Here is a 22,286-nt window from a genome sequence, read left to right as displayed (position 1 = left end):
GTGCCACTTGTAATCAGCCACAAAGTAAACTTACTATTTGTCCATTTTTCGAATTGGTGGCGGGTGGTATATGCTTACCTGAATGTTATGTCGTAAAATGGCAAAAGAGTCCCCTTCCTTCAACCTCCCGTCCATACTAGTACACCGCAATATTAATACCCTTATCTCGAACTAATACCATCGAACAGGAAAAGCCAAGTAAACGCCTGTCTCGCTCCGATCTCGCCATAATTACTTGTCCATGCTCAGGGCTAGTAAAAAGCCTCCAATTTCACTTGAGTCCTCCCTCGTTCAGGACGATCTACCGTGTAAAGTTATTCACGGGATATACATTGGCTCTGTTCACAGTGCTTTCAACTCCGATGCCTTAGGGAAATGTGACATTACGCACATCCTTAATGCCACGGGTGTCCCGTCTGTATTTCCTGAACTCTTCACCTATTTCAATTTGAGCCTTCACGACAACGAGTCCGCCAATTTGTTAGCATGTCTTCCTGCCGCCTTCACTTTCATTGAGACAGCTCTTGAAGAAGGAACTGGGGTGCTGGTCCACTGCTCAGGGGGTCGGTCCCGTTCTGCGTCGCTCGTAATAGCCTACTTAATGTCTAAGCTAAAGCTTACCTTCGAGGACGCATTTGCACGTGTACGTGCTGCACGTCCTGTCATTCAACTGAACCAAGGGTTTGAAATGCAGCTTCAAGCCTATGAAGATCAGGCATGCGATGTCTACCGAGCTCATCAGCAAGTGCTTCGAATCCGTTTACACTCGTTCGCCGAACTACGTCGTCAAGGATCAACGCGCGTATCCACGAAGGAAGCAGACAAGCAAAACGTCTCTTATAATCAATCGGCTACCTGGGAAACCTATTCTTTTCACAGCCCAGAGCAGGAGAGGCAGAAAGATCAGCGACAGCCTCATCCAGGACAGAGCGCAGATTGTGAGCAATCGAAACGGCAACAACACCAGCCATACGTCAAGGAGGTCGGAATGCGAAAAGTATGGAGGGAAAGATTAGTCATGTCAAGCACCAAAGGGGTGCCACGACATAGCCCTTACCCTCATCGCATTCACACCGTCTTTGGCAAGAGAGAGCGGCGTTCCCGCGCCAGCCCCCTTCGAGGCTTTAACGCCGACAATAGCGGATCTCCTTCATTTCACTTTGTGCAAAGAAGCGGTGGAACAGTCACTTATCGAAGCGACTCAAAAGAAGAAGCATGCGAGGAGGACTGCAATATCAGAGACTTCGAGGACACTGGTCGTATCTTCTTCAGCAAACCCATCTTGCCGGTCGTGGGGAAAAGCCCCGAAGTAGCGACCATACGTGATCCTGTCAACTTACAACCTGCTCTCATGCCGCCCTCGAGCTTTGGAGAGACCCCAAAAATTCCTCACCTGCAGGCTTTTGAGAGAGGATTGCACTGTGCGGCATGTTTTACTCGCTTGTTCAAGCTGGGAAACGTCCTGATAACGGAGTCCAGTGAAGGAGAGGATGATCAAGAGCTGCAGCTGACTGAAGGCTTGAGAAGTTTGGAAGCAGTAGAGCCTGATGAGCCACGAAATGAGAAACGCTGTCTTTTTGCGAGTGTACAGAAGGAGGACAAGCAAAAGGACAAGGAGAAAGTGGAGCAGCGAAATGATTTCGAGGATTGGAAGGCAAAAGAAAAGGTTGGGATGACAGAATGGGAAGAGATGCAAGGGGTTCATGAGGAGTCGGGGGAGGAAAATGACGTCGCCACCGTTGACAGCGCAAAAAATCGGGTTGCTAGTTTAGATGATGAGAAATGCTTTCATTTCTCACATGGCTGTCACGATGATAGCAGGCGTGTGGAGGATCTCACGCACGCCTGCACATCTAATCAGTCCTCGGTACCGCCCTCTTCGCCTCATTCGGACGTCTCGCGGTCGACGAGTCTGACCATGGCGGCCGCGGCAACGGTCGTAGCCGCGAGTTTCTCCAGGAGGAAACATCCTAAACGATTACCATCTCCGCTTCCGGATGTTTTGAGGGCTGAGTCACCTCATCCACCTCCAGCTCCTTCACATCATCGATTTGTGATGGAATGTGGTCACAACGCAACATATAAGATGTCCCCTTGGCTCTACTCTCCTGTTTCCTCGGACATGCCTACTCCCTTGCACGCGCTTGATAATGCCGAGGGCTTAACGATGTCCCCTATCTCAAGTCCTTGTGTGGATGAGGCGCCAGAATCGACGCCAATCTCGCCCGGATCATTCAGCAACCTTACCCGGACGCAAGAGCCAAGTCAAGTGTGGGCCTGCATGCGCATATTGGAAGGTTCAAAAGGGATGGGAGAGCGAACTTTGGCAATCATTCAGGCGGACGAATTGGCATGTCGTCGTTTTCGAACGTGTCAAAATCGCTGGATTCTCGTTGAAGTGTTGCCATGGATGCACAGTATAGTAAATGAAGCGGAGAAGGGCATTTTGTTGTGCCCTGTAATGCACTGCCGAGCAGAAATAGGGCGCTGGGATTGGTCCGAACGTGTGCCAATAGGAAGATCGGCAAACAAATCTGATGGAGATTGTAGGGAGGCTACAGGAGAGCGGGTCATCGACCGATCAGCAAAGGCACCATCCAATTCGACCACCTTGGCTCACAAACATGCCGTTAAATCTTCCCAGCAGCTCCCATTCATCGGTTTTGACAGCTCTAAGATAGTCATCGCAGCAACTACATAGATTAATTTTAGAAACTGTCAGGGGTATCAATGAGCATAACTTCTCGTCAAGGCCAAATGAATCGAGGAACACTACACTTAAAATAAATGCAGCCGAAGCTATTTGCGATGACAAACTCCAATTGCCCTGTAGATCAATATTGTATAAATCTGTCACACCACTTAACTATATTGAGACAGCATACACACTGACCGATAAGATGTAATAAACGGAATTGCTTCAAATATAATTATGAAAAGCATGAAAAAGAGATGCCAGTCAAGATTATTATTGTTGTCATGTTTTTAAAAGCTCATAAAGCAAATTTATTGTGAGCGAATGATTTCATGTAAACATGTAGTTACGACATGGCACGTCATCGCGCGCATCGAAAGGGTTTCGTGACGTCACGAGTAGCCGACCGCTCGCCCAATCCCCCGTAGTCGGGGCCGCTGTGCATCTCGCGCCCCAGAGCATTCACCGGTGCACTCACACGCTGAAGACCTTTGTCTGCCTCATGTGGCATGCTCAGACTTTTGACTAACTTTCTTTTGCACTTGCGTTTCGTGCTACACAGATTCGCGGTATAGCGACGCTTGGGCCGAAGTAAGGCCGGGACTTGACGGCAAGGGTCCTCCCCTCATCTTCCGCCCGCTTTTACACATGGCCTCATCCGTCGTGCCTGTGAGGCCACCTACTGTGGTTCGGCGGGAGTCTGTAACGTGGCCTACCGATGATCCACCACCTCAGTTGAAAAGTTACGGGTCCTTCTCTTCAAACTGGCGAAGTCAGGCGTCTACGCTGCTCCCATCATCACAGTCGACAAACGCGGGGAATTTTGTCCACAGTCCCCGTACTGAACGCCGCCTACAATGGCGTGCTTTATTGCTGGCAGTTTCTACCGTACTACTCACAGCATGTTTCCTTGTAGTCGTAATCTTAGTCACTGGTCGCACTTTGGCCAGTCCGCACGAAACCAGCCCCGGCAAGGACGGGCCACTGAAGACCTTTCCATCCTTGTCCCCGAAAGACAGCTTTAAACCGGAGGACGAACAGCCGTATCTTCTTGCTGTAGATACCGTCAGCAATGTTAAGGGGGGCGCTACTGATGCTTTTCCTGGCGCGTATTTAGCAAAAGCTTCCTCGCACGCTAATCCGAGTCCTGGCTACCCATCAAGCGCCCCAGAGGATCCTAATATCAAAATTCCCGTGACCATGGGATGCCTTGAAGCTATGTGTGAAAGTTGGATGGCAGCTTTGGGTCAGCATCACGGGGACGGGGCAAATCTGACCCTGCTCGATTGTATACAGCGCACAGGTATGTCCGCTGATGGCACCCGGGCATGCTTTGCTAAGTCGCATGTCACGGACTCGGCCGAGCGCGTGGGATTGTACCAATGTGCAGTTTGCAAGGGTTGCCTCGCTCCGCAGAGCAAAGAAGAGAAAGCCGCGCTCTGCCAGACTGGTTCCGGCAAAGGAAAGACATCCGCCAAGCCATCGGCGCCCTCGTCGCATGCTTCCACGCCTTCGGCAAGTGCATGGGACCGCTATGTTCCCAAGGGCTTCGCGCCTTAAGAAGGTCAATAAGATCAACAGGAAATTATTCCTGGTGGGAAGCTGACTGTCTTGTCGGTCGATTTTGATAGCATGAGTTCCACGGGGGAAAGAGAAAACGCTCACAAAGTCAAATTTACTAGAGAGTTGGCATCCTTACGGATATGCCGCGTGTATAGACTGACAACATATGAGTATACCATGTTTAAAGTAAAGGCAATAGCCGACGTTTCTGACGCTGGAGACAGTAGAAGTACTTTTTGTTGCTTGCCAGAAAAATGACTCGCTTTCGTGTCTTGGCACAAGGTCTCCGGGAGACCTTGACAAACAGTTCGACACTCATTTGTCATGGCGTTCTCATCTTAAAGGTTCGATTCAAGAATTGGGGAAGGTGGAAGAAGAAAGCAGTTTACCATAGGCTACATGTGCACTTTCGGGGGAAAATGTCTGGGGCCTTTGGGCAGAAGTCACCGATGCTTGATGATAAGAATGAGGACCATGACAAAAATGGAGCAGAGCAAGCAGACGATGCATCGCGTCGCCTTGGCCGACTTTTGGTTCTCCTCGGCCCTGACCAGCTGGTGCACCCCCTCCTTTGTGTGCTCCACCACCTGCTCCATGTTGAAGTCGATCCGATCGAGCACGGTCCCCTGGTCGATGACCAACACGGCCAGCTCCCTGAATATCTGCGAGAGCTCCTCGATGGACCGGGCGATGTGCTGGATCTCCCGGTCCCTCTCCGCCGTAGTCACCTCCTGCTCCTCCAAAACTGCCAGTTGCTCCGGCGTGAACCCACCCTCCATCCCGTTTTCTTCCCGCGCGCGTCGCTCCGTCTCCAAAGTATCATGGCCGGCAGCAAGGAAGTCGAAGAGTGGAGCGGCGCCCGACTTCTGTGCTTTTAATTGAGCCATGTAATGCTTCTGCGAGGCCCGAAATTCGATCGACAACGCCTGAATTCGTTTTGCCATGGATTTTTGTACATTCCGTGTCACAAGCTTTTCCGTCCCTCCTCCTCCATCTGCCCCTCCCCCCCCCAGCTGCTTGAGCGCCGACTCCGCCTCCCGGAGCATCCCCGTGATCTCCTGCGTCATGAAGTCGATGTCCCGCTCGCGCGCCGCCTCGCTGTCGTCGAACCCCACCAACAATCGCTTTCGATGCAGAGCCTCCAACTCCTTCATTTTGGCCTCTATTTGGGCCGTCAATGTATCCACACGGTCCACTAAATCAACCCATGCTGGCGGTAATTGCATGCGTGCGGCCGCCCACCCTGTGTTACTGTCTTGAGAAGCGTCCTCCAAGAGGCCACTGTCCATCGTGTAGCCGCTGAGGGGGGAGAGAGAATTGCGACCTATTATCTTATTGTATATGTGTACGAAGTGTAGTTTGAGCTATGATATTTCGAGAGAAACGTCTGAAAAATCGCTGAGTCGTCATATACAGTAGAGGTCATAACGTCTCAGTGGTCCGATCAACAGGGAATTTACGTAGCGGTTTGGGCTGCCCTGTTCATCCCTACACTATGTTTCTGTACACATGACATGCCATCCGATGCGCTTTGCTGCTCCATATTTTTGCTCACCCAGTGTCTAATTTGCTATCCCCACCTTCCTGAGCTCCGCTTCGGCCCCAATCTTTCCGCCATCTTACCTTGGCCGTTGTCCTGTAGTCGACGTACTTCCGTGTCAAATCCCGCGTCGCCATACGTGCTGCGTGGTTCCGTCGTGACAACGGAGGAGGAGGCCGTGCTTTGTTGAAGAGGAAAGGAGAGGGAAAGCGGTGCCAAGGAAGGTGGAACAAGACCGGAGGTAGCCGTCACGCCCTCCTAAGCTGCGTCTCGCCTTTTCCTCGTGATATTCCTCCGCCACGCCCGCGGCCCACAGGCCAGCTTGATTGCAAAAGGCTCCCTCTCTTAGTGCTGGGCATGAGCAAAGGCAGAGGGTATTGAGGGGTTCCAGGAACATGGTGACATAATCGAACGCGAGACTTCGCGCGAGGCAGCGAGAGGGAGAGCACGAGGCAGCAAGTCAGGCAGCCCCCCATTCTTGGTTCGCAAATTCAACGCGGGTCATTTTTGACTCTTCGTAATCGAGGACGAAATTTAAAGGGGAAAATTGGTTTCCATACCTGTGACGAGTGTTTCCTTTCCTCAAATTGTATCATCGTTCTGTACATGCATCACAGGCAACATCACCCCACACATGCGTCGCTTATAAATCGCAGCACATGGGATGACAAAAAACAGGAAATGGCTGCCATCCCAGATCCTTCAGTGACCTCTATTCATCCGAGTGCAGCTCGTTTGAGCAAAGCAGCGTTCCTGGACGTGTACGCTGCATACGGATATCGAGAGATCACCCAGGACAATGGCGGCAGTGCCGCCCCATGCGCCTTCAACATCGAAAAGCAGGCGGAACCGGGGAAGTTTCAGGAGTCTGCGAGGACGACACTTTGCAGGGACGTTGAACCAAATCCTGGCTCCAGCTTATGTAGTAAGCCCACACACGGAAAGCTGATTGTGGGCGCGCTTGAGCACGCCCGGCAGGACTCCGCAACTCCTACTCCTTGTTCAGATGCGGAGCTCGTACCCGTCGACACGTTACGACGGCAAGAATTTCCTGCCCTTTATCATCCTCGTGAAAATCCTCAGGGCGCTATTTATCTGGATCATGCTGGAGCCACGTTGTACGCTCAATCGCAGATAGCCCGTTGTCATTCCCACTTGCAAGAAAGCATATTTGGTAACCCACATAGCAAGGGGCCCGTGGCAAGTGCCACTGCAGATTTAGTGGAGGAGGCGCGCAGCTCTGTGCTTGCCCATTTTCACGCCCCTCCTGAGGACTGGACCGTGGTCTTCACATCAGGCGCCACAGCAGCACTCAAGATGGCCGCCGAGCTCTTCCCCTGGCGCGGACACGGGACAAGTCGGTTGATCTACGCGCACAACGCCCACACCAGTGTCTTGGGTATGCGGGAAATAGCGCTGGAGGCTGGAGCGGGTTTTGCCTGTTTGCCACCCTCTGTCCAGTACGGAGAGAAGGCCGATGTGGCCCTGGCGGCTGCTCTGCACGAAGCAATGCACCAGACTGGCTCCTCTTCCCCATTCCCCCGTCACGAGAATGGCGTCAGCACAGAAGACGGACCCACCGAGACGTTTCCCGAGACAGAGCATTTGCTGGTGTTCCCTGCCGAGTGCAACTTCTCCGGGCGGACGCTGGACTGGGCACGTTTGCGGCAGGCCCTGGCGCGGCTTCGGACAACCGACGCAGGGCAGCGCGTGAGCGTGCTACTGGACGCCGCAAAGTATGTGGGTACAAGCCCTCTGGACCTGGGCTCGTTCCAAGAAGGGGAGGTGGACATGCTTTCTCTGAGCTTTTATAAATTATTCGGGTACCCCACCGGGCTGGGCTGCCTCTTGGTGCGGTCGTCCCTCGCCCGCCGCTGGCTCTCGGAGACCCGGGGGAGTTCCGCTGCCCCGCACATTCCTCTCAACACCCACTCTTGCCATGTGCGCCGCCGGTATTTTGGTGGTGGGACCGTGTTGGCTGCCGTACCCGAAACGGATTATCGACTCTTGCGGCCTGAGCCAGCCAGGCGCTTGGCGGACGGCACGGAGGATTTCTTGGGCATTATTTCCCTGAGAGAAGGGTTTCGTTTTCTCGACGAAGTCCTCGGGGGAATAGAACGCGTCAGGGCACACACGTGGGCGCTGACGCGGTTCTGCTACGAGCAGCTCTCAAGCCTTCGACATGCCAACGGCCAGCACGTGTGCGTCATGTACAGTTTGTCTCCCGCCAGTCCTGCGCGGCAAGGACCAGTAGTCACGTTCAATGTGCGAAGGGCAGACGGATCGATTGCCGGGTACTCGGAGGTGGAGAAAATCGCGACCTTGCATGGCATACAGCTTCGCACGGGCTGCTTTTGCAATCCGGGGGCTTGTCAGGAGGCTCTCGGGCTGTCCGTGGAGGACGTGCAAGCGCAGCTGAACGCTGGGCATGTGTGTTGGGACGACAACGACTTGATAGAGGGAAGACCCACGGGGGCGGTGCGCGTCTCTTTTGGCTACATGTCGACCTGGGAAGACGTGACTGCATTTTTGCATGTAATCGACAAGTATTTTGTGAGCAAAACGGCCAAGGCGGAGGCAGCGGACGCGTCGACACCCCCTTTCCTTGCACTATCGTTGGATAAAAAGGAACCCCTTGGGTCTCCCTCGCCCTTAACACTGCGCCTTGGCAGTATCTTTTTGTACCCCATCAAATCGTGCGCGGCAATGTCTGTTGAAGCATGGCCAGTCGGTCCCACGGGATTGCTTTTCGACCGAGAATGGGCCCTGGTGGACGGGCACGGCCAGGCACTGCGTCTGAACAAGGTAGCCCAGATGCGGTTCATAAGACCCCACGTTGATCTCGAGAGACAAGAGCTAGTGGTAGCGGCACCAGGGATGCCGGATCTTGTTCTCAGTGTCCGCCTTGTGCCCACTCCTGACCATGTCCGGGATGTGAGTGTATGTGGGGAGGCATGCCAAGGATTGGGCTATCAAGACGCTGCGGGCATAGACGCTTGGTTCACGAGGTTTCTCAAGCGAAGTTGTAGCTTGGTGCGAGCGTGTCCGTACTCCCAGAAGCGCCGGTCCCGAGCGGTTGTGGAGACTCACAGAACAGATCCTGTCGCGACGACGACAGGAGACAGGGCAGAGCGGAAGGAGATCAATTTCACCAACGAGGCCCAGTTTCTGCTCATCTCCTCAGCATCGGTGGCCCATCTAAATGATCTCATTGCTCAGCAAGTCGATTTGGACTACGCTCTCTGTTATGAGGGTGTGCGAAGCGACCGCTGTTATGTGACATTAGAAAACTTCAGGCCCAATTTGGTGATTGACGGCGGTGTGGCTCACCAAGAGGACTTATGGAAAAGCGTTGATGTCCTCCCCGGAGATAGAGATGAGGGTGGAGGCCAAAGAAGGGAGGTCGGTTTTAGAGAGATGGGCGTGAGGCTTAAAGTAACGGGCCCTTGCGCGAGGTGTTCCATGGTAAACATTGATCATCGTTGCGATCTGTCCGCGTCAAAGAAGGGCTTGGACCCGGCGATGACGTCAGACGTCGAAAAAGTACTTCCGGCACAGGTAGCCCCCGTACTTAAAATGCTGGCTTCCTATCGGCGAGAAAAGGCGAACATTTACTTCGGGCAGTTTTTAGCCTTTGATGACCTGGTTGGGAGAGGCTTTCAAGGATGGCTACGGACAGGAGCTGTTGTACAGGCCCAGCGGCGGTCCGGTGAGGGAGCAACATAAATGCGAAGAAATGTATCATTCAAAATAAGATGGCAAATGCATGCGTAAATGTTCCTGGTGAGAATCACGTTTAGCTCTTAATTTGTGTACATGCGAGAAACGAGGGGAGAAAGTCAGTCACATCGACAACAAGCTCTCATGCTAAGTCTAAATTAGTGTATGCAACCGGCCACTCTCGGACGAAATTCGCTCTTGACGCGTAGAAATTTTTGCCTGGGGACTGCAAGGCATATTTGAACTTTTCAAGATAATAGAACCCTGGATTCCTTCCAAGATAACCCCTCATACGTGTGATGAAGGCGGTAAACGTGGAAAAGTAGGTGCCCACGAACGTACGCGCCCCTGAGGCGATTATTTGCTCTACCATACCCGTAAGGTTGGGATCCATATCTTCCAATCCAGCCGCCTTGTAAAAGTCTTCGTAAAACCGGAGACGGTACAGATCACGTACAGGGTCGAAAAACGTTGAGTTCTTTTCATCCGTTACTATGTACACTAGTGACCCAGGATCAATTACATCCTCCACTGCTTTAAAAATATCTTCTATGTCGAGGCGCGCCTCTTTAAATTGGAAGTCCCCTCGTCGGATATGTATGGCATCGTACCCTCCGTTTTTATCACTTGCATTCCTCCTCAACAAATCGATCACCTTTGTAGCGCGGCAAAATATGTCATTTCGATAATGCATGTGATCGCGAACAAAGCGTTTCATGAAAGCGTCAACCTTTTGGTCTGCAAAATACAAAAATCCGTAAAAATGAGCCAAATAACGTTTTCCTCCGTTGTACATGGATGTGAAATGCAGCGATTTTCTAGCGTGCAAGTCAGAGCCATAGCACAGTAGATTTCGTCCGTCGATAATGGCATCTGCTTCGGGATGATATTCATGCAGAGCCTTTGAGGTATTGACATGCGCTGGGAGTCCGAAAGCGACGACGTGGGCATCGGGCCCAACAGGAAATACATCTGTTGCCCGTCGAATGTAATCCCATAACGTTTTTTGGCGGTCAAACGTAGTGGCATTCCCCGGCGGCCTCTCTTTATTCTTCAGGCCTCCAGTCAGTCCTTCTTTCTTCAAGTATTCATGCATTGGCATCACCTCCAAGTATTTTTGCCAAGAAGAAATGTCGTAGAAATCGCCAAATTCCTGGAGCGCGCCCCCTTTTCCCAAGAGATACATTGGATATTCATCAGGAAGGACCAGCGTGCGACCGGTGGCAAGGGCGAAGACCACGACGATCTCCAAGGCCATTCGTATGTTATTAAATCCGCCCTCGTCAGGCTCGAAGGTCACGTATTTAGGATCCTCCCCGTGCTTTGATTTAAATGAGCTTGACCATGCAAGCTCTTCATCCCTCCACGTTCTCCAATAGACAATGCTGCCGTCTTCCCCCGACTTGCGTATCGGGCTGTTCGGGCATCTGAGAATGGCGGCTTCAGTTTTCGGACCTGCTGCACGTGGCGATATTCGGCTCTTTCTTTCCTCACTCTCAGAGTGCGATTTAGATGCGCTAAAAGCGACGGAGGACGTTTGATTTGATTCCTCCTTCGGTCCATCCAGTGACTTCTGCATCTCCTCTTTCTCGGGAGACTTTGAGATAGGGACAGATGTTTCGGAGTTGTTGTGCATGCTCCTATATGACATCCCACCTTTTCTCGCGACATCAAACGATGATCTAACTGCCAAGGTTTCGCTCACAAGTTCTGTCGCTACTGCTTCGGGTGCTGCCAAATTTGAAGTCGCTTCCTGAAAACCAGCATAATGTGTCTCTTCAGATGACCTTTGGTTGCTGATTTGAGCAGAAAGGCTTGCCTTTAAGCTATGTAGGATAGTATCGGGAGCATTTTGCAACACCATATATTGACCACTCAAGACGGAAAATACCGTGCATAAAAGAACTAGCCCAACGAGCAGTGATATTAGCAGACGCCTTCCCCACCGACGCTGCCGAAGCCTTCGAGGAAAACGATCCGGCATGTTTACCGTCTATGCAGAGGGGAGACGACCCTCCGCACTTTGTTGAGCTTCAACTGTTTGAGGAAATCACAGGTCGATTTATTATTCTTATCAAGTTATTTCGAAAACTTTGTTGAGCTTCAACTGTTTGAGGAAATCACAGGTCGATTTATTATTCTTATCAAGTTATTTCGAAAAGTCTTTCTGAAGCGTAGATTCTGATAGCTGATTGAAAATTACTTTATGGGCCATCAAGGAAAACGATAATTTCCGGTCACGTCGCAGTATGTTGCGATTGTGACACCGAAATACGTTGCGACCGGATATCCTCCATGGACTGTCTTTGTCGCCGTCTGAAGAATTGGGTGCCTGAGCTTGGTCGAGAGATTATAAATTCGAATAACGAGGTTGAAGTTTTGTGATGAAAAGTGCCCCTTCGTTCGCGGCGGCAACCCGCCACGGCAGCATATGCGCTCTTTACGGCAACAATGAAAAGTACTTACACTTACAAACACAGCGAAAGGCTACGCGCTGAGCAGGTGGCAGTATGATTTGTGGAAAAGCCCTACAGCCACGAAGCGTGACTTTCTTGGCCTTACTGTCTCTGCTGTGCCCGATCCTGCTCCCTACGCATGCTTTTCTCCACACCTGTCGATTGTCTTCTCCCCACGCACGAAGCTTTGCTGTCAATAGTATATCTACTTCCGCATCTTTGAGGGAAAATCAAGATGAAAAATATATGGCCTTGGCGCTAATTGAGGCTCAGGCGGCTTTCGCAGCCAAAGAAGTTCCAGTTGGCGCCGTCCTCGTCTCGAGTGAGGGTCAAGTCCTTGCGACAGGGCGCAATCGAGTGGAAGCCACAGGAGACGCAAGTGCACACGCTGAATTAGAATGTCTGAGAGCAGCCGCGCTTGGTGCAGCTCGCCACGGCCAAGGTAAATGGCGTATGTTAAATTGTACGCTGTACGTGACATTAGAGCCATGCTTAATGTGTTTGGGCGCGGTGCAAAGCTTTCGGGTTCAACGCGTGGTGTATGGAGCACGTAGTACATTACTTGGAGCCATTGAGAGCTATGTGAAGGTATTGGAGCAGGCACCGCATCCGTTTCATTCCACTCTAGAGGTCAAAGGAGGGGTCCATGCGGCGCAATGTGGTGATTTGATGAAGAGATTTTTCGCAGAGCGTCGGCTTGAAAGCGAGAGAATGGCGACAAAGGTGCGCGAGGCACAGAGAGAGGAGAAAAGATTTGATACTGTAACATAGCGATTGTTCATTAAATTCGAGGTGATGTAAATATATACAAAAGTAGCGGCCAATGTGTCACACACGAGGGCCGAGTTAAGTTGTGCTTATTGTGGTGTCATTTCTCATGATTTCCTCTCTCCTCACCATATGTGGAAATAAGAGAGCATTGCATCACAAGCCTTCCACAGAAAACTTGATTGAAGGTCTCTCGCCTCCCTGGCAGCTCTTGTCACTGTCTCACCCACCCCGCACGTCAGCAGACTGAGAAGAAGCGAAGAGCATGCACAATCTAGTGATCCGCGCCGAAGCTGCGCTTATCTGTCAAGACAACCGCGGGGCATATTTGCTGTAATAATTTCTTTTTACTCGATCTTTTCCCTGGCCTCCGTGGAGAGCTTTTCTGACTCTGTCGCTACCGGCGATACGGCCTTTCGTCCCGTCGAATTTTGGGCCCGCCTTTCGCTCCGCGGAAAAAGCACCTCCATGAGGTTTTCGTAAAGTGAGATGTTGTAGGAGTTGACAGGGTCGGCGATGCGGCGTAACGGAAGAGCGCCACCTGTCGTGGAGGACAGTGAGGGAAGGCGTTTCAGGCGCCACGAGGGCGCGATACCCCTGATGCTTGGTACACGAACCACATTCAGCGTGTTATCTCTATTGTATGCGCATGACTGCTGCCTCTACTTCCCCCTCGAACTACCCGTCGCGTACCTGAGGCTTCGTGAGCCCTCCGCGCTTGGCTTCGCTCAATTTTCACTTTCAATCGGACCTCCGCCCACTTGAAAGTTTCGTTCGTTGTCGTGTTCTGCCCCGCAAGCCACAGGTGGTAAAGCAAAAACCCTGCCAGGACAATAGCCATGACAAAGGCGAGGGCAAGGACCCCGCAGACCGCGCCCTCATGCACTACAAGGTACTGACACACGACAAGGGGACTCGACCCGACCGTCTGCCCGGACGAAGGGCTGTAGAAGGTCGCATCCCACAGCTTGTTTTTAATCATCTCCCTACGGAGGATCCCCCAAAGTCGAGAACTGCCGTACAGAAATGTGCAGCTGTGAAGGGCGAGGAAGAAGAGGAAATGCCGGTAGTTGACCTCACCCACGCACTGGTTCAGCCAGCCGCAGTGATGGTCGAAGCGAGACTGGCACACTCCACACAAGCGGCAATGCTTCGACCGTGCCAGTTTCACGACGTCGCATGTGGGGCAGACTCTCCCTGCGACGTAAATGACGTTGTCTGGCTTGTAGTTGTCGTATCGCTCCCATGTGGAGGGCGAGATGGTCCCGGCAGGCACCGAGCAGGCGACAACGAAAGACGCGAGGCACGCCAGGACAAGGGCGACGGAAAGGGCGAGGTCCCCCAATGGTATGCGACCCCATCCCTCGTACAAGTAGGTCGCGAAAGAGCCCAGGAACAGAAGCAGGTATAGGCATTGCAGGATGGGGTTGCGTTGACGGACGATGTAGTCATAGGCCTTTGCGAGGGCGTCGAAGACTTTCGAGGGGAGGCGGCGGCGAAGATTGAATGTGATGCGAGTGGGGATCTCCTCCGTGAGTAAGACGTTGAGCCTTCCACCTGTTGGCAGTGAGTGGAAATAGATGGATGACTGGTATTCGACAAGGTTTGTCCTGTCCCGTGACTCGGCAGCTTCACGTCTCTACGCGGAAGAAGCAACCATACCACCACCAAAAACCGCCTAGACTGTACTTGGAGCCATAGCCATGACATTACCTAGTGTGTCAGAGTTGGGATCCGCAAGAACGCAGACCCAGATCAAAAATGCGATGAGGGTGATGTAGACAACAAGAATGGTGACTACACTCATTTATCTTGAACTTTGCTTCGACCTATCGAAATTTTAGTAGATAAATTGTGCCGGATGCTGAATACATATCTTCTTCCTTGTTTTCTATTTCCTGGTCTGGTGTCGGAGCTTTTTGACTTGTGTACAAAGTTCAGCACAAGCTTGCGGAAGTGCTGGTATCCCTGTATGCCATAAATTTTATAGGCTGCCCCTCCCCTTCTTTTTTCCTCCAAGCCAATGCAAGCGGCGCTGGCACACCTGCGTGTGGGACGAGCCTCTGATGAATTGAGTGGCCGTGCCGAAGAAATATAGGTTGTCCTTTTTTTGGGGGGGTCCGTGTAAGCATTGTCACGGGGGGCCTCGCTTACTTTTCGAGCGTCGCCTCGGCGAGCGTTCTTCTAAGTTGCAAAATTTGACGTTTCGGTCCCATCGACATTCACAACACAGGTTGAAGGATCATGGTTATAACGTCCTCCTCCCTGCTAGATGCCGATGAACTCGTGACACCAGAGTTGGAGCGAACTTTCCGTGGTCATAGAGCTGGTGTCTTGAGCCTCGCGTTCAGTCCCACGATCAAGCAGCTCGCTTCAGGTGTTGAGGACGGCACTGTCCATGTCTGGCACTTCAAGCCCGAACAGCGCGCTTTCCGGTACCCGGGTCATAAAGGACCCGTACATTCTGTGCAATATTCCCCATCGGGCCGCTATTTGGCCTCGGGAGGGGGGGATGCCATCGTTAAATTATGGGAGCCATCCGCACGAGGACGAGCCTTGGTTCTCAAAAATCATTCGCGTGCGGTGCGCTCTGTGGCATTTTCAGCGGACAGTCGTCTATTGCTGACTGGGTCAGACGATAAGACCGTCAAAATCATATCGTTGCACGACCGCCGCTTTCGAGGTAGCTTGCAAGGACACAGCCATTGGGTGCGCTCAGCCACCTTCAGCCCTGATGCCCTGATGGCGGCGTCCGGATCCGAGGACCGTACCGTCCGCCTGTGGGACGTGCAGAACCGGGAGTGTCTGGGCGTTTTGACGGAGGCGAAAGACGCGGTGTGTGCGGTGGCCTTCCATCCGGACGGTGCCTGTCTGGCTGCGGGGGGCCGGGATCGGTGTCTACGCATCTGGGATACGCGGACGCAGGATCTGGTCCAGCAATACGCGCCCGCGCATGCAGAGGGTATCAATTCCGTGGCCTTCCACTCGTCGGGCAACTTTGTCCTGACATCTTCTCAAGACGGCACCTTAAAGGTCTGGGACGTGCGGGAAGCTCGCTTGCTATTCACGGTGCACGGGCATCGGGGACGCATCGCTCAAGCCGCCTTCAGTCCGGACGCCGACAGCTCCCTATTCGCCTCTGCGGGGATGCAAGACAGGACGGTCATGGTTTGGCGTTCGAATCTAGCGCCCTACAACCGGGTCCGCACCACGGTGACCGCAAAAGAGGCCGACGCCGATTGGCCCTTTTCCTCCTCCACATCTCCCGCCCCTCACGCTCGCCCGCCCTACATACCTCAACGCTACGCTTATGCCCATAAGTATGAAATGGACGTGCCCGTGCCTGCGTATCAGCGACCATCTCCGGTCGCAGGAAGAGATCAATATTGGGAAACAGAGGAGAGGGAGGGGGGACAGCTCTCCGCATTCAGTAGAAATCGAGGAGAGCCTCAGAGGGGAGAGCAGGCAGAGACATCGAAAGCCTGGCAGCAGGACTATGTTGTCGATTACCACGTTGAAAAACCCTCGGCGCCCCCTTTGCTCGCGGAGTTGGAGGAGCAGGAGACCAGAGAAGAGGAGAGGGCAAGGACTGCGGTCCCTACGGCCGCCCCAGCATCATCTTTTCCTGGAATGCATCAAGACAGCAGTTCACAAGGCCGAGTCAAAGCGCAGGCAGTCTCTGGGGCCGGGTGGCAACGGAAAGCAAGGGAGAAACTAGGGGTATCAGGGCACTGCGAAGCTGAGGAAGGGGAGAGGGATTTCAGCCCGACGCACTTAACCCGGACACTCTCGCTTTTGGCGGACAGGATGCGGACGATCGAGGAGAAGCTCGAGAAGTTAAGCCTGGGACCCGGCGTCGGGAAAAATGACGTGCTAAGCGGCGAAGACGTGCCAACGAGGGCGGTCTGCCGTCAGGAACACAGCGATTCCCGGGACAGTAACGATGAGGTGTACCACGTTATCGCGGAATGAGGTAACTTGACCTTCAAAAATTAAGTCAAAAGAATTATGTTTATACGTCTGCAAGACCTTGAAAAGCCCCGTAGCCGAAGGGGATAAAGCTTCACATATCCACACATGCATATCCACTCATACTCGTCGCTCACATGTCAAACGTGACCTTTTCATCCTCTTCCGCACTCGGCTGCTAGTGCACACTATCGTTGCCAGTGTGGGTGATATCATCCGGGCCACAATTCAACGTGAGGAGAAAGAGAAACACACGCCTAGGACCCTCCGGGGCCGACTTTCCAACTCTCCTCCCTCGCTGTCCGAATAGCCGCGGCAAAGCATGTCTACCCCTTGAGTTTTCTCCTCTCCTTAAAGCCTTTGACCCGCTTCGCCACCAGGGGAAGCTGTCCGTCGGCTTGACGCTCGGTGACTAGGTCCACGTAAGCATAAGCCGGATGTCTTGCACTGTCGCAGGAACCGAATGGGCGAGACATCGCTAGTGCAACACAGGCTACCCTTGCGTGGGACGCGAGTGCTATCTCCAGGAAGTTGGGGGAACACACTTGCAACGGGAGGATACGATTGTTATTGGATAAGGAGGAAATAAAAAGCAACGTAGGCAGCAAGTGGGCGTGTCCTGTGCCTGATCTGGAAGCTGGTATTAATTGCGTGCGTACTTTTGATACATGCCGAAGGAACTTCTTCTTATTTGTGTTCATCTATGCAAGCAAACACGGCATCAATGCCACAATGACACTGGGGCCCTAGATTACATAATGCTTCGGCATTGACAAGGCCCGCCTGACAGGAAGAGCCCTGGAGACAACCCAAGCTCTAGCGTGCAGCACCTGAGCCGCAGGAACAAAAATAGCTGCTTTTCAAGGCGAAGACCTGCCAATGGTGAGATGGCGATTTCTAAGTTTTCGAAAGGTCGCTGGAGCTACCAGATCCAGGACCTTCGGGCATCTATGGCTTTGAGCGACGTCGTGGTGAGACATAGGCTCCCAAACTCCTTCACCAAACGCCCCACGCACGCTCCCCTCTCCCGCGCGTGGTCCTCTCCCTGACTGATGCCTGACTTTTGCCCGTAATCTGTAAATCGCGCCTGAACCCAGACCGGAGGGGCCCCACGCGTGTGGTTGGCGACCACGAACTGCATAGCGATATCCTCACAATTTCTGCGGTCGTCGATGTACTGCAAGACCTCAGGCGTTAGGGACGAGAAATACAGGGAGAGGAAGTCCCTGTGCAGAAAGCAGCATTTAGTCAGTATCACATTGTAGCGTCCGTGCCACCAGACGTGCTTGAAAGAGCTCAGGTATCGGTAGCTGCCAGCAGCACCGGGACCGGGGCCTGCCCCCTCTCCTGCCTCCAATTCCGTCACTTTCTTCCCAGCGACGACGCCAGAGGCAGTCTCCCCGTCCCAGGTTACCAAACGGGGTGTGAACCCAACCAGTGATTGAGGCGCCGCTTGCCATATTGAATAGGCAAAATCCAAGGTCTCGCATGGGATTACCAGATCGTCATCCAAGGACAAGACTGCCGGAGTGGGTACAGGCAAAAGTGCCCGGAAGCGATTGTTGAGGCTATCCGTAGGCTGGACTTCGAATGCTACTTTTGACAATTCTTGTGTTGAAAGGGGGATTGCCCAGTCCATGAGAGAGGGAGGGTCGTATCCTTGGTCGGACCAAATAACTTGGATTGCCTGTACGTTAGGGCACCTTGCGAAATGGCCCAAAAACCTTTTCAGCATGTCATTCCGCCGAAAGGTGTTCACGCGGATTGTGTATGTACTCCCAAATGGTCCACCCGTTGGTGAAGTTGTCGGGAGAAAATCGACTCGGAAGTTCATTTGCAAGGCCGTGTGTGACAAGTGCAGTAGAAGGCAGCCCACTATGAAGACGGCGAACAAGTAATAGCATTTCTTGGTAGACCATCCCCGGAAGCGCGACGCAAGTGATAAGAAGCAATTGTTATCTGTCCGTCTACCACACTCAAGACCATCGAAGGGCTTCCAGCCTGCTACGCGATGATTAGGGCGGCGCATCGATGGGCGGGACCAGGAGGTGTGAGGTTTTGCGTCACTGGATGATCACCATAGAGGCCTGCCTTTCTGGTCGCAGCGGCGTCTCCGAGACCGTGGCATTAAAGCCATCTGTCTGATATCGCTGCGAAGAAAGTATGTAAATGGCAAGAGGAGTGAAATAACGCTGGTCGTGGTTAGACTGGGTACGGCGTCACGGTCTACCGAGGCCTGCCACACGAGGAGGAGGTTGGTTGATACTGCCTTAACCTCTCCTCTAGCGCTACGTTTGTTTGTTTCCAGCGACATTTTTACTGATTGTGTGTAATCAGGTAAAGTGCCATTGAAGACAAGCATTTTGACATTAGTCTGTAATGCCTTCAAGCCCAACAGGCCAGGTCACAGGGTACACCGCTACAATCCTAGTGCTACTCGAGGAGTGAGGGCCCCTGGATCGAGCATCTTCCGGTGCTTGGCAACCATGGTATCACTATTCGCGACTTCCTCGAAGGTACTTAGAAAAGCAAGCAAAAAGCGGCCCCGGTCAGTAGTGGAGGAGGAAGCTAAGGTTGGCACGGCGCCTGCGGTGGGGGGCTCCCAGCTTAAAGGCGTAGGACGAGAGTCAGTGCAGGAGGCGGGCGTGGACGCGGGCTCGGACTCATTGTCGTCAAGCTGTTGGACACAACTGGGACTGGCCCCTTGGATCCAAGGAGCATGTAATGCTATGGGCTTTAAACGCCCGACACCGGTGCAAGAACAGTGCATTCCTTCCATTTTGCAAGGGAGGGACGTGATGGGATGTGCGGAAACCGGTTCGGGAAAGACGGCAGCCTTTGCCCTCCCCATGCTGCACCGCCTGTCAGAAGACCCTTACGGGGTGTTTGGGCTGGTCCTGACCCCCACGCGGGAGCTCGCTATTCAGATCGCAGAGCAATTCCAGGCACTGGGCGCGCCGCTAGGCCTGAGGCACTGCGTGGTCATAGGCGGGGAGAGCATGGTCCAACAAGCGGTAGAGCTGGCTCGGCGCCCTCATGTAGTCGTGGCGACACCGGGACGGCTGTGGGATCATCTTCGGGGCGCGGCCCCACCTGATCTGAGCAAAGCCACGTTCCTCGTGCTGGATGAGGCGGACCGCCTGTTCTGCGACGGCTTCGAGCAGCACTTGGCCGGGATACTGGCGGCCATGCGGCATCCTCGCCGCCAGACGCTCCTCTTCAGCGCGACCATGACCAATGCCTTGAAGGACTTGAAGCGGCTGACCCGCGTGCAGCCCGTGCTCTTCGACCTGACGCGGGCGCGGGCTTTGCCGGCCTCTCTGCAGGAGGAATACCTCTTCGTCCCCGCCCAGGTCAAGATGTGCTACTTGATCCGGCTCCTTCAGAAGCTTTTGCTCGGCGTTGGCACAGAGACGGACAGCGTGCGGGGAAGACGGGGTGCGAAGGGCGCCGGGGACGAGAGTGGTACCGCGGGCCCTGTGAAATCTGCCATGGTCTTCGTAGGCACTTGCCAACGCTGTCAGGAGGTTGCCGAGGTACTGCTGGAGGCAGGGCTCACGGCCGTCTCCCTCCACTCAGTCCTCAGCCAGAAACGGCGTCTGGCGGCCCTGGGCAAGTTCAAGAGCTCCTTGGTGCGTGTGCTGGTGAGCACGGACGTGGCGAGTCGGGGCCTCGACATCCCCGACGTGGACCTTGTCCTCAACTACGACCTCCCGCGGCTCTCGACCGACTACATCCACCGGGTCGGGCGCACGGCCAGGGCGGGACGGTACGGGCGGGCGGTGTCCATGGTCACCCAGTACGATGTGGCCTTGTTGCAAGGGGTGGAGGCCGTAACGGGGCGGAAAATGCCGGCGTGCGAGGAGGTGACGGAGGAGGAGGTGGTGAGGCTCTTGAACCCCGTGGCCAAGGCAACGAGGGCGGCGCGGATGAGGCTGATGGAGGTGGGCTTTGACGAGCAGGTCCATGAGCATTTGGAGCGGAAGAAGCGGGGCAAGAAGGACAGGCAACGAAAGAGGAGGAGGGCGGGCAAGAAGGAAGGGGGGGATTGAGAACAGCGAGGAGGGGGATAAGAGGAAGATGGGCGGTGAATGGAGGAGAGGCACAATCAAGGCATGGAAAAAGAAGATTATCGACACGACATGCACCTCCGCGGGGTCTAATTGACATGCTTGCTTTATACATTTAGCCCGCCCACGCGGCCCCGGGCCAGAAACAACTCGGCCGCCTCCGCCAAGAGACGTTCTCTCGTCTCCGCATTCCCTCCTCCAGGCAGATGGAATTTGAGCCCCTCCGCGGGAAGTATCCACGCAAAGTCTTCCTTGCCCAGCCCCTTGATACTCGCTGCTGTTTCCTCAAGCTTCCGCGAGAAAATTGCGCGAAGCCATCCAAGCGATTCAAGCGGGCAGACCACCCCAGGGTCCGCCCGCTGAAGAGGATGCCATTTCGCTCTCCATCCTTTCCCCATTTCGAATCCTCCTCTATTCCATTGCTGCTCACTGACGAGGGATGGAAAAGGACGCCGATAGAGCCAGGAGAGTAGCCGGGGAGCGCCACGATCTTCACGTCGTCGTCGATACGCCAAGGTCCCTTTCCTTGAAGGATAGCCTCCACCCTGCCCCCTCATCTCTCGCGTCACGTCCATCCGGTGCACGACTCGTTCAGACGAGGGGAAGAAGGCGTGCCACAGGTCGTGATGGGGCGCAGAGCCTTCGTGTGTCACTATCATGTATCGGACTCCCCCCAAAGACTCGATCTGCTGTGCCAGTCGTCCATTGAATCGTGGGGCATCTATCATTATGTTTCCTTCGCCATTGTCCCGCACGATTAAGTACGGCGTTACACCCATGCTCTCCCGGTTGTGATATCCCAGAAAATACACTCCGGGAAGCGCTACAGGATCCAGAGGGGTGGGGAAGTCGTGCATCACCACCTCTTTCACAAGAGGATCTGGCTTACGCAATCTGATCGCACCCATAGGACATGTGACCATTGCACGGTACGCAGCCCGTGTCTCGTTTTTATCCAAAGGCTCTCTCTCCACTACCGATTGCAGCCCTAGGTCACCAAAGACACCAGGACAGATGCTCCGACATGTTCCACAACCCGAGCAACTGCGGTCAACGTACAAGTTCGCGTCCACTGCATTACCCAGGCTTTCTTCCTTCGCCCGCGCGCGCATGAGCGTGCGGCGGCGCGTTTCCTTCACGGGTCGGTGCATGGATGGGAGCATGGTGTGGAAGGCCGAGGTGACGGAGAAGTTTGCAAGAAAAAGGAATGAAAAAAAGAAGTGACTGCATTTTCTTCTCTTCCTCCGTGCGTGCGATAAGTCCGACGCCATAATTCCTGAGACGTATGTAGTGGACGTGGAATGTGGGGGGTAAGTTGTCTAAAGTTGAAGATGACTGTTCCTTATGCCGTGAGGTCCAGGCGAGAGGAGGGGCTCAGGGTTGGAAGGAGGGCCCGAGGAATGGATAGCTCCGGTCACATAGTTTGTCACGGGGCCATATCCAGCCTGTCCCATCTTTTTCAATCCACTACAGCGCGCTTCTCGGTTCTTGTGGGTGTGGTGTTT

At 53.7% G+C, this 22,286-nt stretch overlaps 4 protein-coding genes across 4 annotated transcripts; 2 read left to right on the top strand and 2 right to left on the bottom strand.

Annotated features, from left to right (window-relative positions):
• Nucleotides 1-393: 393 nt before the first annotated feature.
• On the top strand, nt 394-924 carry SSH (slingshot; the record flags this gene model as incomplete). The annotated part of the gene is made up of 1 exon (XM_005856140.1): nt 394-924. A coding segment is annotated over one exon (531 nt), but the record flags the coding sequence as incomplete, so codon positions are not given.
• Nucleotides 925-11,990: 11,066 nt separating this feature from the next.
• NGA_2102100 (trna-specific adenosine deaminase) lies at nt 11,991-12,830 on the top strand. The gene has a single exon (XM_005856147.1). It carries the CDS (start codon nt 12,029-12,031, stop codon nt 12,743-12,745), a length of 717 nt encoding a protein of 238 aa, XP_005856209.1. The 5' UTR covers nt 11,991-12,028; the 3' UTR covers nt 12,746-12,830.
• Nucleotides 12,831-17,461: 4,631 nt separating this feature from the next.
• Nucleotides 17,462-18,844, bottom strand: EXT2 (glucuronyl/N-acetylglucosaminyl transferase EXT2). The gene has a single exon (XM_005856137.1). It carries the CDS (start codon nt 18,738-18,740, stop codon nt 17,634-17,636), a length of 1,107 nt encoding a protein of 368 aa, XP_005856199.1. The 5' UTR covers nt 18,741-18,844; the 3' UTR covers nt 17,462-17,633.
• Nucleotides 18,845-20,861: 2,017 nt separating this feature from the next.
• Nucleotides 20,862-22,060, bottom strand: NGA_2097500 (metallo-beta-lactamase family protein; the record flags this gene model as incomplete). Its single annotated transcript, XM_005856145.1, has 1 exon — nt 20,862-22,060. A coding segment is annotated over one exon (1,172 nt), but the record flags the coding sequence as incomplete, so codon positions are not given.
• Between the last annotated feature and the right edge of the window lie 226 nt (nt 22,061-22,286).

The sequence above is a fragment of the Nannochloropsis gaditana genome (genome assembly GCF_000240725.1).
Source record: "Nannochloropsis gaditana CCMP526 unplaced genomic scaffold scaffold034, whole genome shotgun sequence".
Lineage (NCBI taxonomy): Eukaryota > Eustigmatophyceae > Eustigmatales > Monodopsidaceae > Microchloropsis > Microchloropsis gaditana.
Note: the sequence above shows the minus strand (reverse complement) of the source record. Positions and strands in the feature narration are given on the sequence as shown.